The sequence below is a fragment of the Columba livia genome, chromosome 23 (assembly GCF_036013475.1).
Source record: "Columba livia isolate bColLiv1 breed racing homer chromosome 23, bColLiv1.pat.W.v2, whole genome shotgun sequence".
NCBI classification, from domain to species: Eukaryota; Metazoa; Chordata; class Aves; order Columbiformes; family Columbidae; genus Columba; species Columba livia.
Window position 1 is genome coordinate 688,091 of NC_088624.1, and position 14,772 is coordinate 702,862.

At 53.5% G+C, this 14,772-nt stretch overlaps 1 protein-coding gene across 8 annotated transcripts in view; it reads left to right on the top strand.

Annotated features, from left to right (window-relative positions):
- The window catches only part of TANC2 (tetratricopeptide repeat, ankyrin repeat and coiled-coil containing 2), a 122,123-nt gene extending 107,409 nt beyond the window's left edge, over positions 1-14,714 (top strand). For 7 of the 8 annotated variants that reach the window (XM_065039142.1, XM_065039144.1, XM_065039145.1 and 4 more), the window contains 7 exons: positions 336-511; positions 1,144-1,276; positions 1,820-1,849; positions 2,747-2,838; positions 4,241-4,387; positions 5,849-5,949; positions 7,665-14,714. In XM_065039142.1, the coding sequence (XP_064895214.1) occupies positions 336-511; positions 1,144-1,276; positions 1,820-1,849; positions 2,747-2,838; positions 4,241-4,387; positions 5,849-5,949; positions 7,665-9,612 (2,627 nt within the window). In that variant the 3' untranslated portion in view covers positions 9,613-14,714. The remainder of the gene's footprint in view (positions 1-335; positions 512-1,143; positions 1,277-1,819; positions 1,850-2,746; positions 2,839-4,240; positions 4,388-5,848; positions 5,950-7,664) is intronic. The other variant, XM_065039139.1, reaches the window with a different exon arrangement.
- The last annotated feature ends 58 nt before the right edge of the window (positions 14,715-14,772 follow it).

Genomic DNA, 14,772 nt, shown 5'->3' on the forward strand with positions numbered 1-14,772 from the left:
AAAAAAAGAAACAGTTAAAAAGCAAGATGGGTGTCTCAGCTGAGGATGTCGGGTCCGCCCCGCTGCGCGCAGGCTGTCGGCCAGAAAAGCCTGCGGAGCCAGGTGCCAAAACGTTTACAGCTCGGTGTGAATGCACTCGTTTGCCACAGTTCCTACCGGTGCATTTGAAGTTGCTGTGGAGGGTGGGATTCATAGGGCAGAACTGTTAATAAAGTAATTAATAATTATGTACATAGCTGTCTGAAAATAAGCTGTCAGCGCCAAGCGGATGGTTTGTTGTGTCGTAGTGTTCAGCAACAGGGAGCTCCCGGGTGAATGGACGCTTGTTGTTTCAGGTGCCTCCATTTCGCTGATGGACAAGGAGGGTTTGACAGCCCTCAGCTGGGCTTGTCTGAAGGGCCATCTCTCCGTGGTGCGCTCCTTGGTGGAGAACGGCGCTGCGACCGACCACGCGGACAAAAACGGGCGCACCCCGCTGGACCTGGCGGCTTTTTACGGTGACGCTGAGGTGGTGAGTGGCCTGTGATGCACACACAAGGAAACTGGCAGTTGGTGTAGAGCCTTAAAATCCTAGAATCACAAAATAGTTTGGGTTGAAGGGACCTCCCAGCTCCCCAGTGCCCCCCCTGCCATGAGCAGGGACATCTGCACCAGCTCAGGGTGCTCAGAGCCCCGTCCAGCCTGGCCTGGGATGTCTCAAGGATGGTTCATCTACCACCTCTCTGGGTACCTGGGCCAGGCTCTCACCACCCTCAGGGCAGCAGTTCCTTCCTCATGTCCAGCCTGAATCTCCCTCCTTTAGTTTCAAACCATCACCCCTTGTCCTATCAGTACAAACCCTGCTCAAAAGTCTGTCCCCATCTTTCTTATCAGCCCCTTTTAAGTCCAGAAAGGCCACAATAAGGTCTCCCCAGAGCTTCTCTTCTCCAGCTGAACCCAAAAAATAGTACAGTTCAGCTTGATGCAGCGACAAGTGTATAGACTCCCAGCCCTCCATACGTGCAAGAGCTTCCGTAGAGGTCAACACATGAGACTGCAGAACCCTCAGGCCCTCTAGAGCTGGTTTTAGCCCAACCTGCTGCTTGTTCATCACCCAAAGGTCTTGCCCAGGAGCAGAACTGACTGTCAGGCTTCTCCTTGCAGGTTCAGTTTCTGGTGGACCATGGAGCCATGATTGAGCACGTTGACTACAGCGGGATGCGACCCCTGGACAGGGCGGTGGGCTGCCGCAACACCTCGGTCGTCGTCACCCTCCTGAAGAAAGGAGCCAAGATAGGTAGGGACAAGGGGACACCGCTGTGGGCTTGGTGCTCAGGCAGGACTTGGAGCCGTGGGGTTGGCTCCCTAAAAAATGTCAGCGTAACACAGAGGCAGCCCCAGCTGCTTCGTACCCCGAAAGCAGCCGGCGGGTCACGCCTGCCATGTTCTCTTTAGTAAAACGGGGAATAGATATATATATTTTTTCCTATTACTTAGCAAAGTTAATCAATGAACAACTGTTTCTTTGGCAAGGTCTTTCCTCTGGTAATGCTTTTTCTATCTTTACTAGTCTGAGTCGACAAAGCGTACTCTGTCCATGCATTGCTGTGAGCTGCTGCATCCCCGTGCTCTGTGTACGCTTCCAGACCTCAGTGTCACCTGCACTGCGCGCACAGCCGCTCACGTTACGTTTTCCCGTGGAAAGGGAGTTTGCTGGTGCATTGGCTTCTTCGCTGCCTGCCTCTCACAGCTGCTTTTTCCTTTCTTGTTTTTTTTCTCACCTTCATCCATTTTTTCCCCCCTCTCTCCTACAACTTTTTGTTTTCTCCTTTCTTTGAAGGTTGTCAGACGTTACCGAGTCGCCCACGAGGTATATCTCATTGCTGTCAGCATCAGCTTCGATCTGATAGCTTTGTCAGCCTTGCTTTTCCTGTTTGGTTCAGCCTGCATGCGTCCCCAACACCTCTAATCTTTTAATTTACCTCACCTTCAAATAATTTTTTTAATGACTGTTGCAGAGAATAACTTGAACTCAAAAACTAACCGTCTTCCCCAAAACGTACTGAATCTACTGATAGAATATCGTTGACTTATTCTTCACCCACACTAATGAGTTGTCCCCAGATTTTTGCCACCCCTTCCCTCCCAGTATTAGACCTTGAGGTGACAGCTGGTTGTGCACGGGGGTCCCCGTGTCCCCATCGTGTCCCCAGCCTGGAGCCGCCGGCACCAGCAGCGCTCGCACACGACCTTCGCTTTGTGGTATTGTCCAACCTCCTTGGATTTTCTACTCTAGTATTTCCCATCTCTTGAGGTTGGAAATCACAATCCCCTTCAACACCGAGCGCCTGCCGGCAGTCGAATCACACGTTTACACCTCTAGAGATGTTAATTTAGAAACACTTTTATGTAACCACTCCGATTTTTTCCTTTTGAACCCGTTTTATTCCCGGCCATGCTGTTTCCCCCCAAGCCGGTTCCACAACCGGCACTGCCCTCTTGTGGAGACAGCTCCGTCATCTCCCAGCCATCACGGCGGTGGTAATTAGGATTAGCCTTAATGACCGCAAAGGCACATGTGGATGACGTTAAATTAAGTGTGAGAGGAGTTGCCAGCTCAGTCATTTGGAGCGCTCTGCCCTTCGACCATGCCAAGTTGTTCTCTCCAGCAGAAATTCCCACCCCAGGATAATTTTTTCCACCCAGCTTCCTCCCACCCTCGCATCGGATTGAGTTCTTTACCCATCATGCATCCTGTACACTGCAGGTCCAGCCACATGGGCGATGGCCACCTCCAAGCCAGACATCATGATCATCCTCTTGAGCAAGCTGATGGAGGAGGGAGACATGTTCTATAAGGTGAGAAGAGTGGGTTTTGGGGGAACAAAATTGGACAGATGCAGCTTGCGGCGGAACTTTGTGTGGGGTTTTCTTGCTCCGTAATCCGTGGCAAGAAAAAGCTGCTGCTCACGGGCTCCTTGTGTCGCACAATGTTTGGTTTTGGTTAGCGGGGTTGGGGAGGGGGATTGATTGCCCAAATCTGTAACGAAGCTGAAGCAAAGCCAAATCTCTCTGCATTCTGGATCGGAGCCAGCACTTCATTTCCTCTCTGAAAACACCAGAACCCAAGTGTTTTGCAGAGATTTGGAGTGCTGATGTCATCGCGCCAGCTCCGGCGACGTTGTCAGCGTTACAAGGCAGCGAGATAGTGTATCCCAGAGCAGCTCATGAGGAGGCTTCTGCAGTGCACACAGGCTGTCAGGACACAGAGGGCTCTGCCGTGTCCTTTAGCCCATGGGAGGTGTTCCACCGTTAGACTTACAGAGCCTTTTTTGCTCCGTGTTTCATTTTAAGCAGATCTTTAAAACCTGGTTGATTTGCACACACGCACGAAACGTGCAAGTACAACAGTGATTCACTGCTAAGCTCCGAGGGTGAAGCAGAAAATATGCAAAGCTGGCGTTGTAACCAAAGTTATCTACCAGAGCTTCGTGAGAGCTGAGAAACCTGAGTGTAAAAGGTGTTACAGCTCAGCGTTGGTAGCTGCCAGATTTACGTCTGGGTCGCTACGAGCTGCACGTGTCCTAGATCCCGGTTTGCCCTCTTTCTCTCACCCTGGCTGCCGTGGCCGCCCCCTCCAGGGCGCAGATCAGCCCATCCCAGAAATAGGTGGCCAAATTAACAGAGATGAGTTACCCTTTGAAGGTGACTGTTGTGTCCCAGTAACTATAAAAGGAACCTGGTTGACGGGTTTAGATGTAGACACCTAATTTTTAGACATTTGAAGGCCAGGGAGATGAGTCGCAGTGTGTTGGTCCAACTTCAGAGCCACACCAGCACCATAATATTTATCTGCTGTTGCAGAGGCTTCTCCAAGGCCTGAGAATTCCACCCAAAGTCCCACACTTCATATTCTTTACGCTCGCAGGTGCTTAATGAGCTTTGGGTGGGGTGTTCTCCAGAATTGGGTTCCTGATCACCCAGCTCAAAAGACCATCCATCCAGAGACCAGATGGAGTTGTATCGAGTTAACACAATTTCTTCTGTGGTTCCCACTCAACTTGCACAAGGCATCTCCATTTCCAGATTAAATGTTCCCTTGATCCAATGTTCTGGCTTTCCTTTCTGGAAGAGAGCTGAGTAGTGAATACGAAATAGTGAACACTGTTTACCTTCACCACCCAAAACGCTGCTGGCGCTGGTGAGTTCTCTGCGGTGAAGTTACCCAAGCGTGTTTTGTGACATGTTCTCCTTCTATTAGAAAGGTAAAGTGAAGGAGGCTGCCCAGCGCTACCAGTACGCTCTGAAAAAGTTCCCCAGGGAAGGCTTTGGAGAAGACCTGAAAACGTTCCGTGAGCTGAAGGTCTCGCTCCTGCTCAACCTCTCCCGATGTCGAAGGAAAATGAACGTAAGTGTCCCCACTCTTCGTGGCCTTAAGCTTTGTGTCCATGCACAGGGACGTGTCCATCCTGAGACGGCGATTTGACCTCTGGGATCTCCCCCCTGTGTAACCCGGTTGTCCTTCACAGAGCACTGACATTTTCTAATTCCAAAAGGAGTAATGATTTAATATGCATTTCTGATGATTAAAAATTCATTGCTATGTTTATAGCTTTTTGAATTTTTTATGACTCTTTTGGTGATGCTGTGAGTTGGGGGCGGAGGCACTTTCCAGATTTCTGGGGCAGCGGTGAGGGAGGAGCCAGGAGATGTGCTCCTTTGAATACTAATTAATCGAAATGACGGAGCATATGCTTAGGGGGCCAGCGCTTCCCCAGGGCAGTGACTCATCCACACACCCCCACATCCTCCCTGCCCTCCCCGAAGTGCCAGATCCCTGTCGCTCTCCAGCAGCATCTCCGACCGGCTCCTGCGGCGAGAACCAGCAAAGCGCCACCTGCCCCTCGCTCTGCGCGGGGACTTCCACCTCTGCAGCTTCAGTTCTCCATAGAGCAAAGTGAAATCTCCGCCCAGGGCAGGAGCCAGTGCACATTGGTGACAGCTGCGTTTCTTTGAGCTGTGATGGTGACAGATGACAAGCCATGGAAGTAAAAGTCTTAATGCTGGTGAACAAACACAGCTTATAGAAAAAGTGTGAACCTTCTCTTTTAAACAAGCCAACTTGCGGCTAAGCCTAAAGGACAAGATTTTCAGTTTACTGTTAACTGGGGAATCCCAGGTTTTGTGGTAGAAAATTCCAGGGTGTTTTAATTGCTTCTGCAAGTTTTTGCATCTGTAGATGAGACCGCAGAAGGTACCCACCTCTTGACCGCATTCCCAGTTTAGTCTCTTAGACAGTATCTCTTCAGTAGCTGCTCCTGGAGGAGCAGTGGAATGGGTGGCGCTGCTGGGAGACCTTCGCGACTCCTGTCCTTATCTACCGAGGCATCGTGGTCCCTTCACGTGCAGTTTCATTCAGCCCCTTCGCAGTACGTCAGGGTGTTGCGGAGTGGGAAGTGGAGGGCGTGGGAAAGGTTTCCCAGCGCTTTCAACTGTGGAAAAAAACCCTTTGTGAGGTTACATTCCAGCCTCCGCAAGACCAGATGTTTCCTCAGGACTGCGGGTTGTTGGGGAGGGATTGCCCGCACTTGTTGGGACACAATCGATGGACGGAGCCAGTGGCTCGCTGGTCTCCGTGAGTGTTGACAGCGTCGGGTGTTACAAGAGGGCTTGGAGTCTTTGGACATTCCGTCGTAGCTTCCTGGCTGTAAATTACATCAAATCAATGTGAAACATTCCAGTACTCTGCAGTTTTCTGAGTTTACATGCAAAAAAAGTCCATATTAAGCTTGCTTCCTTCCCCTAACTGTATATATTTTTATTTCTATATCTGTTCAATTACTTATCTGCACATCTGTTGTAATGACAGGATTTTGGAATGGCGGAGGAATTTGCTACTAAAGCACTGGAGCTGAAACCGAAATCTTATGAAGCTTATTACGCAAGAGCAAGGGCCAAGCGCAGCAGCAGGTGAGGAGACAGAGAACTGTGAAGGGCTTGTCTGTTCAACACACCAGCGCTGGCGTTCACCGGGCCAGAGGTGTCCCCATGGGACAGAAATGGCAAAGGAACATTAATTAATTGCTTTACAGACCTCTCAAATTCCCAAGCAACACCCCTCACTCATTTGCTAATTTCTGGAGGAGCTGAATGCGGATGTTTCGAGAGCCTCATCTTAGTTGAAATTTGAACATCTCGCCACACCGGGGCTGGGTATTCCTTTTAAAAATACACTTTAGTTTCAAGCACAACTGGGACTTGAAGCAAAATATGACTCGTGGAAACTCTGTGGCCTGTGTTACGCGGGAGGGCAGACTCATTCGTCACAGCGATCTCTTCTGGCCATCAGATCGATGGATCTGTCCCGCGGTGTGTTTGCGAGGCAGAGGCAGCTGATGAGCTGTGCGGGGGGTGCCAGCCGGGGAGCTCCAGATGGAGCCTGGAGGATTCCCCTGTTAACCTCCCCAAAGGCTAAAAGATTCCGTTCAAAACCGACCCTAAATGAGCAGGAGGGCTCTGCATTGGAGTCCTGCGCTCAGGGGTCAGGTGCGCTGTCATTTTGGGTTTAAATGACACCAAAATGACACAGCCGGGCTCCTGGTGCCACGCTGCCTGGTCCACCATGTCTTGGCATGGGGGGTGAAGCCGTGACCTTCTGTCGTGCGGACAGGTCCTGCTGGCTGACCACGCTGACCCAACGCCTTTCCTTCCATGGTTTTCCTCCCCATTGTTTCCAAAATACTTGTAAGGAAGTGTAAGGACCGGGTTCCTTTGCAGATGATATCAGCCTCCCCACGTACAAGCGTCCGTTTCTCCCCAGGTCTCTCCAGCAGACACCGTCACCGCTTTGGTGTTTCTTTTCTCGTTTCCCAGTTTGTGCCCAGCAGCAGCTCCCTGAGCTCAGCACAAGCCGGGGAACAGGAGTTTGTTGGTCCTCTGCCTGCTTTCAAATGGTGAAACCTTAGGCCGGTGTTGGGAGGTACTGGGGACCTTTTCTCTGCAGTCATCCCCCCAAGGTGACAATCACGTTCAGACAGATGTCCCTGTAAATGACAGCCCCGTCCCCAAACCCCCACCTCCCTGTGACTCCTCGCAGGCTCCTGACCTCGCTCTGTTCCTTCCTTCTGAAGAACTTAGCCGAATCCATTGCAAAATCGGAGAGACAAGGCTTGCGGAAGGCGCTGAGCCGTGGAGCCCGGCGCTGTGGGGCAGCCCTGGCGCTGGGTGGTCTCGGCATCAGGCAGAAGTGACATTTGTGCTGCCATAAGCGGTCGCAGCTTCGTCAAAGCCGCCCTTGTTTACAGCAGCGGTGAGCTTGGCTCTTCGTTATCGTTGCTTTTGGTTTCCCCTTCGCTAACACAGCGGCAAAGCTTGTGGTGGTACCATGAGGAGTAACTAATGAGCCTGTAACGCAGACTGCGAGGGACAGGCATCTTTGTTAGTCTGGGTTGTGCCGTCTCAGGCTGGTGTTCCCCTCTTCCCCAGAATGGCTGGCAGGGTTTTCCTTCAGTTTGAATAAAATAAACCTAAGGGAGGCACATAAGACAGAGTTTGAGAGATGCAGCAATCACAGACACCCCCCTCGGTAACACAGACGAGCTGCTTAACCCTCGGGAGCCTCCGGGAACGGCTCCGTTCTCATCCAGAGTAACTTCAGTTCTCGTTTCTGTTCCTTTGTCAAGCAGGCAGTTTTCCGCAGCCCTGGAGGACCTGAACGAGGCCATCAAGCTGTGTCCCAACAACCGGGAGATCCAGCGGCTGCTGCTGCGGGTGGAGGAGGAGTGCAGGCAGGTGCAGCAGCAGCAGCCGCCGCCGCCGCTCCCGCCGGAGCCCGAGCCTGAAGCCCAGCACGAAGAGCTCTATTCTGTGCAGGACATCTTCGAGGAGGAATACCTTGAGCAGGATGTAGAAAACATTTCCATTGGCTTGCAGACCGAGTCCAGGCCGAACCAAGGGCTGCCCATCATCCAGAGCCCGCCCCCGTCCCCAGCTCACAGGGACTCAGCCTATATTTCTGGCTCACCTCTTGGCTCTCATCAGGTCTTCGATTTCAGGTCCAACAGCTCCGTGGGTTCGCCGACCAGACAAGGGTACCAGTCCACGTCTCCTGCTCTGTCTCCGACGCACCAAAACTCACATTACAGGCCCAGTCCTCCGCACACGTCCCCTGCTCACCAGGGCTCCTCTTACCGCTTCAGCCCGCCTCCCGTCGGAAGCCAAGGGAAGGAATATCAAAGCCCACCACCTTCTCCTCTTCGCAGAGGGCCTCAGTATCGCGCCAGCCCCCCAGCAGAAAGCATGAGCGTTTACAGGTCCCAGTCCGGTTCCCCAGTTCGTTATCAGCAAGAACCGAGCGGGGTCAGCCCGCTCCCCGGTAGACCGAAGTCTCCGTTGTCCAAGATGACACAAAGGTCCTTCCAGATGCCCCAGCTCCCCGTGGCCATGCCGCAGCAGGGCCTGAGGCTGCAGCCGGCCAAGGCGCAGATCGTGAGGAGCAACCAGCCCAGCTCGGCCGTCCATTCCAGCACCGTCATCCCCACCGGCGCCTACAGCCAGGTCGCCCACTCCATGGCCAGCAAGTACCAGTCGGCGTCAGGGGAAATGGGGGTCAGCCAGAGCAGGTTGGTCTACCAGGGCTCCATTGGTGGGATCGTAGGCGACAGCAGACCCGTGCAGCACGTCCAGGCCAGCCTGAGTGCCGGAGCCATCTGTCAGCACGGAGGGTTGGCTAAAGAAGACCTTCCGCAGAGACCGTCCTCGGCGTACAGGGGCGGGATGCGGTACAGCCAGACCCCTCAGATCGGGCGCAGCCAGTCCGCGTCCTACTACCCGGTGTGTCACTCCAAGCTTGACCTGGAACGCTCTTCCCTCCCCGCCAGCCAGCTGGGCTCTCCAGACGTGTCCCATCTCATCAGAAGGCCCATCACGGTGAACCCCAGCGAAATCAAGCCTCACCCGCCGACTCCGAGGCCCCTGCTCCACTCTCAGAGCGTCGGCCTCCGCTTCTCTCCCTCCAGCAATAGCATTTCCTCCACCTCCAACCTGACTCCCAATTTCCGCCCTTCCGCTTCGATTCAGCAAATGGAGATTCCTCTCAAGCCGGCTTACGACAGAGCATGCGATGAACTTTCTCCAGTGTCCCCCACGCAGGGCGGTTACCCCAGCGAGCCGGCGCGTTCCCGGACCACGCCGTTCATGGGAATCATCGACAAAACGGCTCGGACTCAGCAGTATCCCCACCTCCATCAGCAGAACCGCACCTGGGCTGTGTCCTCAGTGGACTCTGTCATTAGTCCGACGTCTCCTGGCAGTCTCCCTCAGCCCGAATCATTTAGCCCGCCTTCTTCAATCAGCAACATTGCCTTTTATAACAAAACCAACAATGCACAGAATGGCCATTTGCTAGAGGACGACTATTACAGCCCCCATGGGATGCTGGCCAATGGGTCCCGGGGAGACCTCCTGGAGAGAGTCACCCAAGCCTCCTCGTATCCCGACGTCAAGGTGGCGAGGACGCTGCCGGTGGCACAGGCCTACCAGGACAACCTCTACAGGCAGCTCTCCAGGGACTCCAGGCAAGGGCAGACGTCCCCAATCAAACCAAAGAGACCATTTGTGGAGTCTAATGTGTAAAAGACGCTTGTTGGAGTGAGACCCCCCATCATGTTTTCAGCACACACTTCCAAGCTTGATTTCCATGCATATTAGTATGATTATGATTATTTTGATTTCTCTTTGGTAGCTACATGCCCGAGTTTCTCCGGTACTTGGTGTGGTGGTCAGACAGCCATGCACGTGCTCCAGCCCTTTCGTTCCCCAGCTGACCGTGAAGCCGACAGCAGCCAAGCCAGTTTGTTTGCCCCATTCCAGCTGAGTTCCCAATCGGGATAACTTAGCACGCGGTGCGGGGTGGTCCAGAAATATCCCCACGCAGCGGGAGGTAACCAGCTCTTTTTTTTGAGAGACAATCGTGTTTGATTTAAATTGCTTTCTTGTGTCTCGGTGAGTTTTTACTGGATTCTGATGGGAATTGGGAGCAGAGCAGGGATCACAGGAGCCTTTCCCAAGGCTGCACCCGCAGGTCGTTCGGCTTCTTGCCCCAAAGGAGCAAATAACCCGCAGTGAGCGAGGGCACGACGTGTGTTAATACCGAGTAGCTATGCACAAAACCCATCCCGCCTCACCTGCTTTGGAGCACTTGAATCCAAATTGGATTTCGTTGTTATTTACTCGCATCACTGGCCAGACAGGATGGGGATCACTCGATGCTTCGCTGCTTTTTGAGCTACCTGCCGTCCCCCCGACGCCGCTTTGCTCTGGGGCGTTTCATGAGCGTTGAGAGATTGAAGTTGGCCCTTTGTTTGTGTTTTAATCGAGGGAATTGGCCAGAAAGCTCTTGCTCTTGTTGGATTGCAGCAGCTTCTTTGCACCGTTAAGGCGGCTGCACCTCGCGCACAGCACCGGGTTGGCACCGGGTTGGCACCGGGACCCTTTACCGTTTGCGCTTTATTTCGTGGGGTATTTCACTTGCAATGGGAAAAAAGATCAGACTTAGAAAATGGTGTTCAAGGAGGAAAATGGCAGGTTTTAGGGTGTTTTTTTATGATGAGGATGTTTAATGTGGGGTGTCGGTTCCCAAGACAGGAGGGTCCCCCAGCACCCCAGCCCTTCCCTGGGATCTGTGTCCAAAACCCTTGGCAAGCGGTGCCGTGCCCCTGCCCCGAGAAGGCAGACACCACATTTTGCTTTTAAGGACCTGTAGTTAAGAGAGTTATTTATGATTTATTTATGTGATCTGTTTCAGGACATTTTGGGACGGGTGGTTTTTTTCAATGTTTTTTTAGATGGAGGTCACATCAAGACAGCCTGAAAAGCAGAGGACACTTCCAAAATCTTTTTTTTTAATAGGATTTTCAATAGTTTTTCAGTTATTCTCTGAGGCTTTTTTGGAGGGGTGTTACAGGTTCCTGAATTACCGGTGGGTTCGTAATGGGCGTTTTCGGTGGGACGTTCCGGGGGCAGAACAACCACCCTGTGTGTTGTTTCAAAGCGCAGCACCGTGCCTGTTGCGGATGCCGAACCTCACGCACAACGACTCCGGAGCCGTTTGCGGGGAGCGGGACCTGCCGGTGCTTCCAAAGGGCTGAGCCAAGAGTCAAGACTTCTTACCCCAAATCGCGTATCCCAGCGGACGTCGGGGCGGCTGCACCCGCTTCCACCAGCTCAGGGCTTGGTCCGGAGCTCTTGGGCAAATCCCAGCTTCAATGGGGCTTTATTTTGAATCCGTCTGCGTGACGGGCACGTCTCGTTGCCGTTTCGTTGCCTCGTTTGCTCAGACTGGGCTGCGCGTACCTCGGGATGATGGTTTGTGTCTCATAGACACATCCAGAGTGTTCGGCGGTTTTCCTGATGGAGTTTGGCGAGTTTTGGGGCTCTTTCGGGCTGTTTGGTGTTTGTCCAGACAGTGTTTGGACTGAGGTCGGTGGTTTCATTCTCGAGGTGCAGCCCAGTGCTCTTTGCTTATTACAGGGCTCTGGAAATGTTGGGGGGCACTGGGGGCCCCTCGGTAGGACGGATCTCAGCTCCACGCACCATTTCTCTCCTCTCAAAGGGGGCGTGATGGCTTTTTTTTCTTCCCCTCTTTTTTGAAGCAGCGTGTTCTGCGTTATGGGGAACCACCGATTCCACACGGTGCATCCGCAGCCGGGACGCGGGTCTGGAGCATCAGCAGCATCTTTGCTCCATGTTTCCCATCCCCAGCTCCCCCGAGCGAGCGGCTCCCGGCCCCGAGCTGCTGAAAGAAAGGAGAAAGTAGCCAAACTCCAAATCCAGCCCCGTTTCCCGCGGCCCTGAGCCGCTTCGCTGCGCTGAGATGCCAACGGGACGCTCGTCCCGAAACCTCCCTGTGTGTGATTTTTGGGTTTATGAAGATGTTTTAATGGGAAGAAGCAGACAGCTCACGCTTTGAGCACCAACACCAAGCCGAAAGGCCTAAACACGTGCAGGTTTTTTTCACGATACGACGTGTTCACATTATTTCACGGGATTCTTGCACTAATGGTTTTCCATCCGTTCTCTCTGTAAATGGTGCACTTTACTGTTTGGATTTGTTACTATGAGAAATACTGGCTATTTAAGCGTGAGTAGTGTCTTCATTAGAAAATAGCAGAACAGCTCTTGTCTCTTAGTGTATTTTTCAAAAAGAAAAGAGAAAAGAAAGGAAGCAATGAATCATCACATTTATAGCACAAGAACTGACTCTTGTATATAAGCATCAACAGATTGAGTAATTTTTAAACACAGAATCCTTTGCGGTGGTTTTAAAGCGCTTCCCCAGCAGTTGTGCCGCGGCCCTGGGGGGTGAGGGACGCCCCTCTCCCTGGAAATCCCTATTTTACACCCCCGTGTCCTGGAAGCCGCGGTCGGGATCTGCCGTGGACGGAGAGCAGAGCTGGTTCCGTGTCGCGCGTGGTTGCCGTGCCCGTGGCTCCAACCGCACCGTGTCCCTTCGCCTCTTGTCACCCCAGGTCTCCATCTGCCCAGCCCAGAGTTGCAGACACGGTGCTGTCAGTCCGTGCTACGTCTTTAATTACTCTTTAAGTAATGAAGATGCGGGACGATGCTTGTGGCCGATGCTCCGTCCCCTCCGCGCTGCAGCGGCCCCGCTCGCCACCCCCCGTCTTGCAGGCTGGATTTTTCAGGTGCACCAAGTTCTGGGTTTGGCTCTCGGGGCGCGTTGGTGGGTGATGCTGAAGCCCAGCCCTGGATTTAGTTTAACCGACCCGTCCCCCCGGACTGCGGGTGTTCACCACAAACCCGGGATCTCTGGCAGCTGCAGGTGAGGACCCGCCGGCTCTCGCTTTGTCCCCAGGCTGGGGGACGCTTGGGGCCCGGGAGGGGACACCCCCGTGACGTCCCCACCGGTGGCTTTGCAACCAGCCGTCGGTGCTGAGCGCAGGGAGGGTTTGACCGGATGGATCCCTGGGGAACCATCTCCAAAGCGCCGCGCAGCCTGAGCCGCCTCCTCCGCGCGGCTGGTGGCGAGGGCGCCGCCTGCGCCCGTTCCCCAGAACCCACGGCATCTGTCCATCTGTCTGTCCGTCTGTCTGTCCGTCTGCTGCCTGGTGTCTGCCCGCAGGTGGGTCCATCCACGCACTGAACTTCTTGGGTTTTGTTTGCTTGTTTGTTTTTCTTTAACCCAACCATAACTAAACCCCCTTGGCAGCGTGAACGTGTGTGCGTGCGACAAACACCCGAGCCATACTTGGATTAGGTCCGGAGCCGGGGAGGCCACTAAATTCGGAGCGGTTCAGTCCCCTTGTACAAAGGTTTCTGTGTATTCAGGGTTACCAGGAGAAGTTTAGCTCAAACCGAAGTGCCAGCTCCGCCTTATCTCGAGCAAAGCCGGCGTGCCTGCCCGTCCTCCGCCCGCCCCGCCGAGCCGCGCCGTGCCGAGCTGTCCTGAGCTCCTTGGGGGTTGGACTTGGCTTTTGGGAATCGCAGAGAACTGTGCCGGGATGAACGGTGTTGCACCAGGGGCTCGGGGAAGAGGAGCACTTGGACCGCTGGGAGCTCTGCGGATGAACGCCGGTGGCTCCGCGCGACGTCTGCTGGGGCGCGTTGGACACAAAGCACAATGGTCGAAAGCTGAAATCCGCGTGGTGTTTTTCCCTCAGATTTGTGTGAATAATTGCTGGATTTTCATTCAATCAAACTCTTTTTTGTAATACAAACCACTAAGGGCTCAATTCTTTAGCAAGATGCGTTTGTGTCCAACTCCTGACTGTACAGCTGGATCTCACCGCAACTGTTAGAGACCTACCCGAGAGAAACCACGGCTGGCGTGACTGTCACCGGGAGATCAGCGGACACCGCAACCCCCGCCGGATCCTTTCCTCCTGCCCGTTTTCTAGCTGTCACGGTACCGGGGAGTCAGCAGCCGGGTCCCGTCTGATGGGATCGCATCCTGTAGCCACCAAAAACAGAGGGGCTGCTTTACCGAAAGACTTTGTCCCCTCTGGGTGATGCTGTCGGGGGCTGCGGGTCGGGGTGGTGCTGGGTGGGGGAGTTTGGGGGGTCACTTCTGCCTCGCTGTGCACTGGTCAGCCGGACGCCCAGAGCAGCACCGTGTGCTCTGTGCAGTTCATTCTGTTGCTCCAGCGCTCACCCCGCGGCTCGCGTGGACTCTGCCGGTGCTTTCCCATCGCGTCGCGTTCAGCGTCCGTCTCCTCCCGTCTCCGCATCCCAGAGGACCCGAGGTCGGTGCGAACAGGTGCAGTAACACACACCTCGTGCTTTGTACGATTCCCTGGTTGCCATCCTCCGAGACACTTGCTGGGAAGATCTTTAAGACACTTAAATTTTCCTTTAGCTTTTCTATAACTCCGATGTAAAGGACTTTCTCTGTACAGTATATTATTCAATGCATGTTCTGTTCTCTCTACTGATATATGGAACACCACACAGTCGTGATACCGCGCAGCGGGAGGAGCAGCCCCTGCCGCCAGCCGAGGCTTCGCCTCCTCTATAAGGAAAGAAGAAAACATATTTTTTCCTTTGCTGTATTTGCTTGAGCAGAGTTTTCTTGTCTGTACATGTGAGCTGTGAGATAGATGTGAAAAGTTCAAAAGAATGCATTCCCCCCACCCCTCCAATGTATACAGATTGTAATCTGTACAATGAAAACTGTATGTATGAAAAAATGTACTTATTTATAAATGGTTAACACTTGGAAACGGTGTCTGGCCTGGTGTTCTTCCCACATCGCAGCCGGCGGTGAGGAGATAGCCCGGG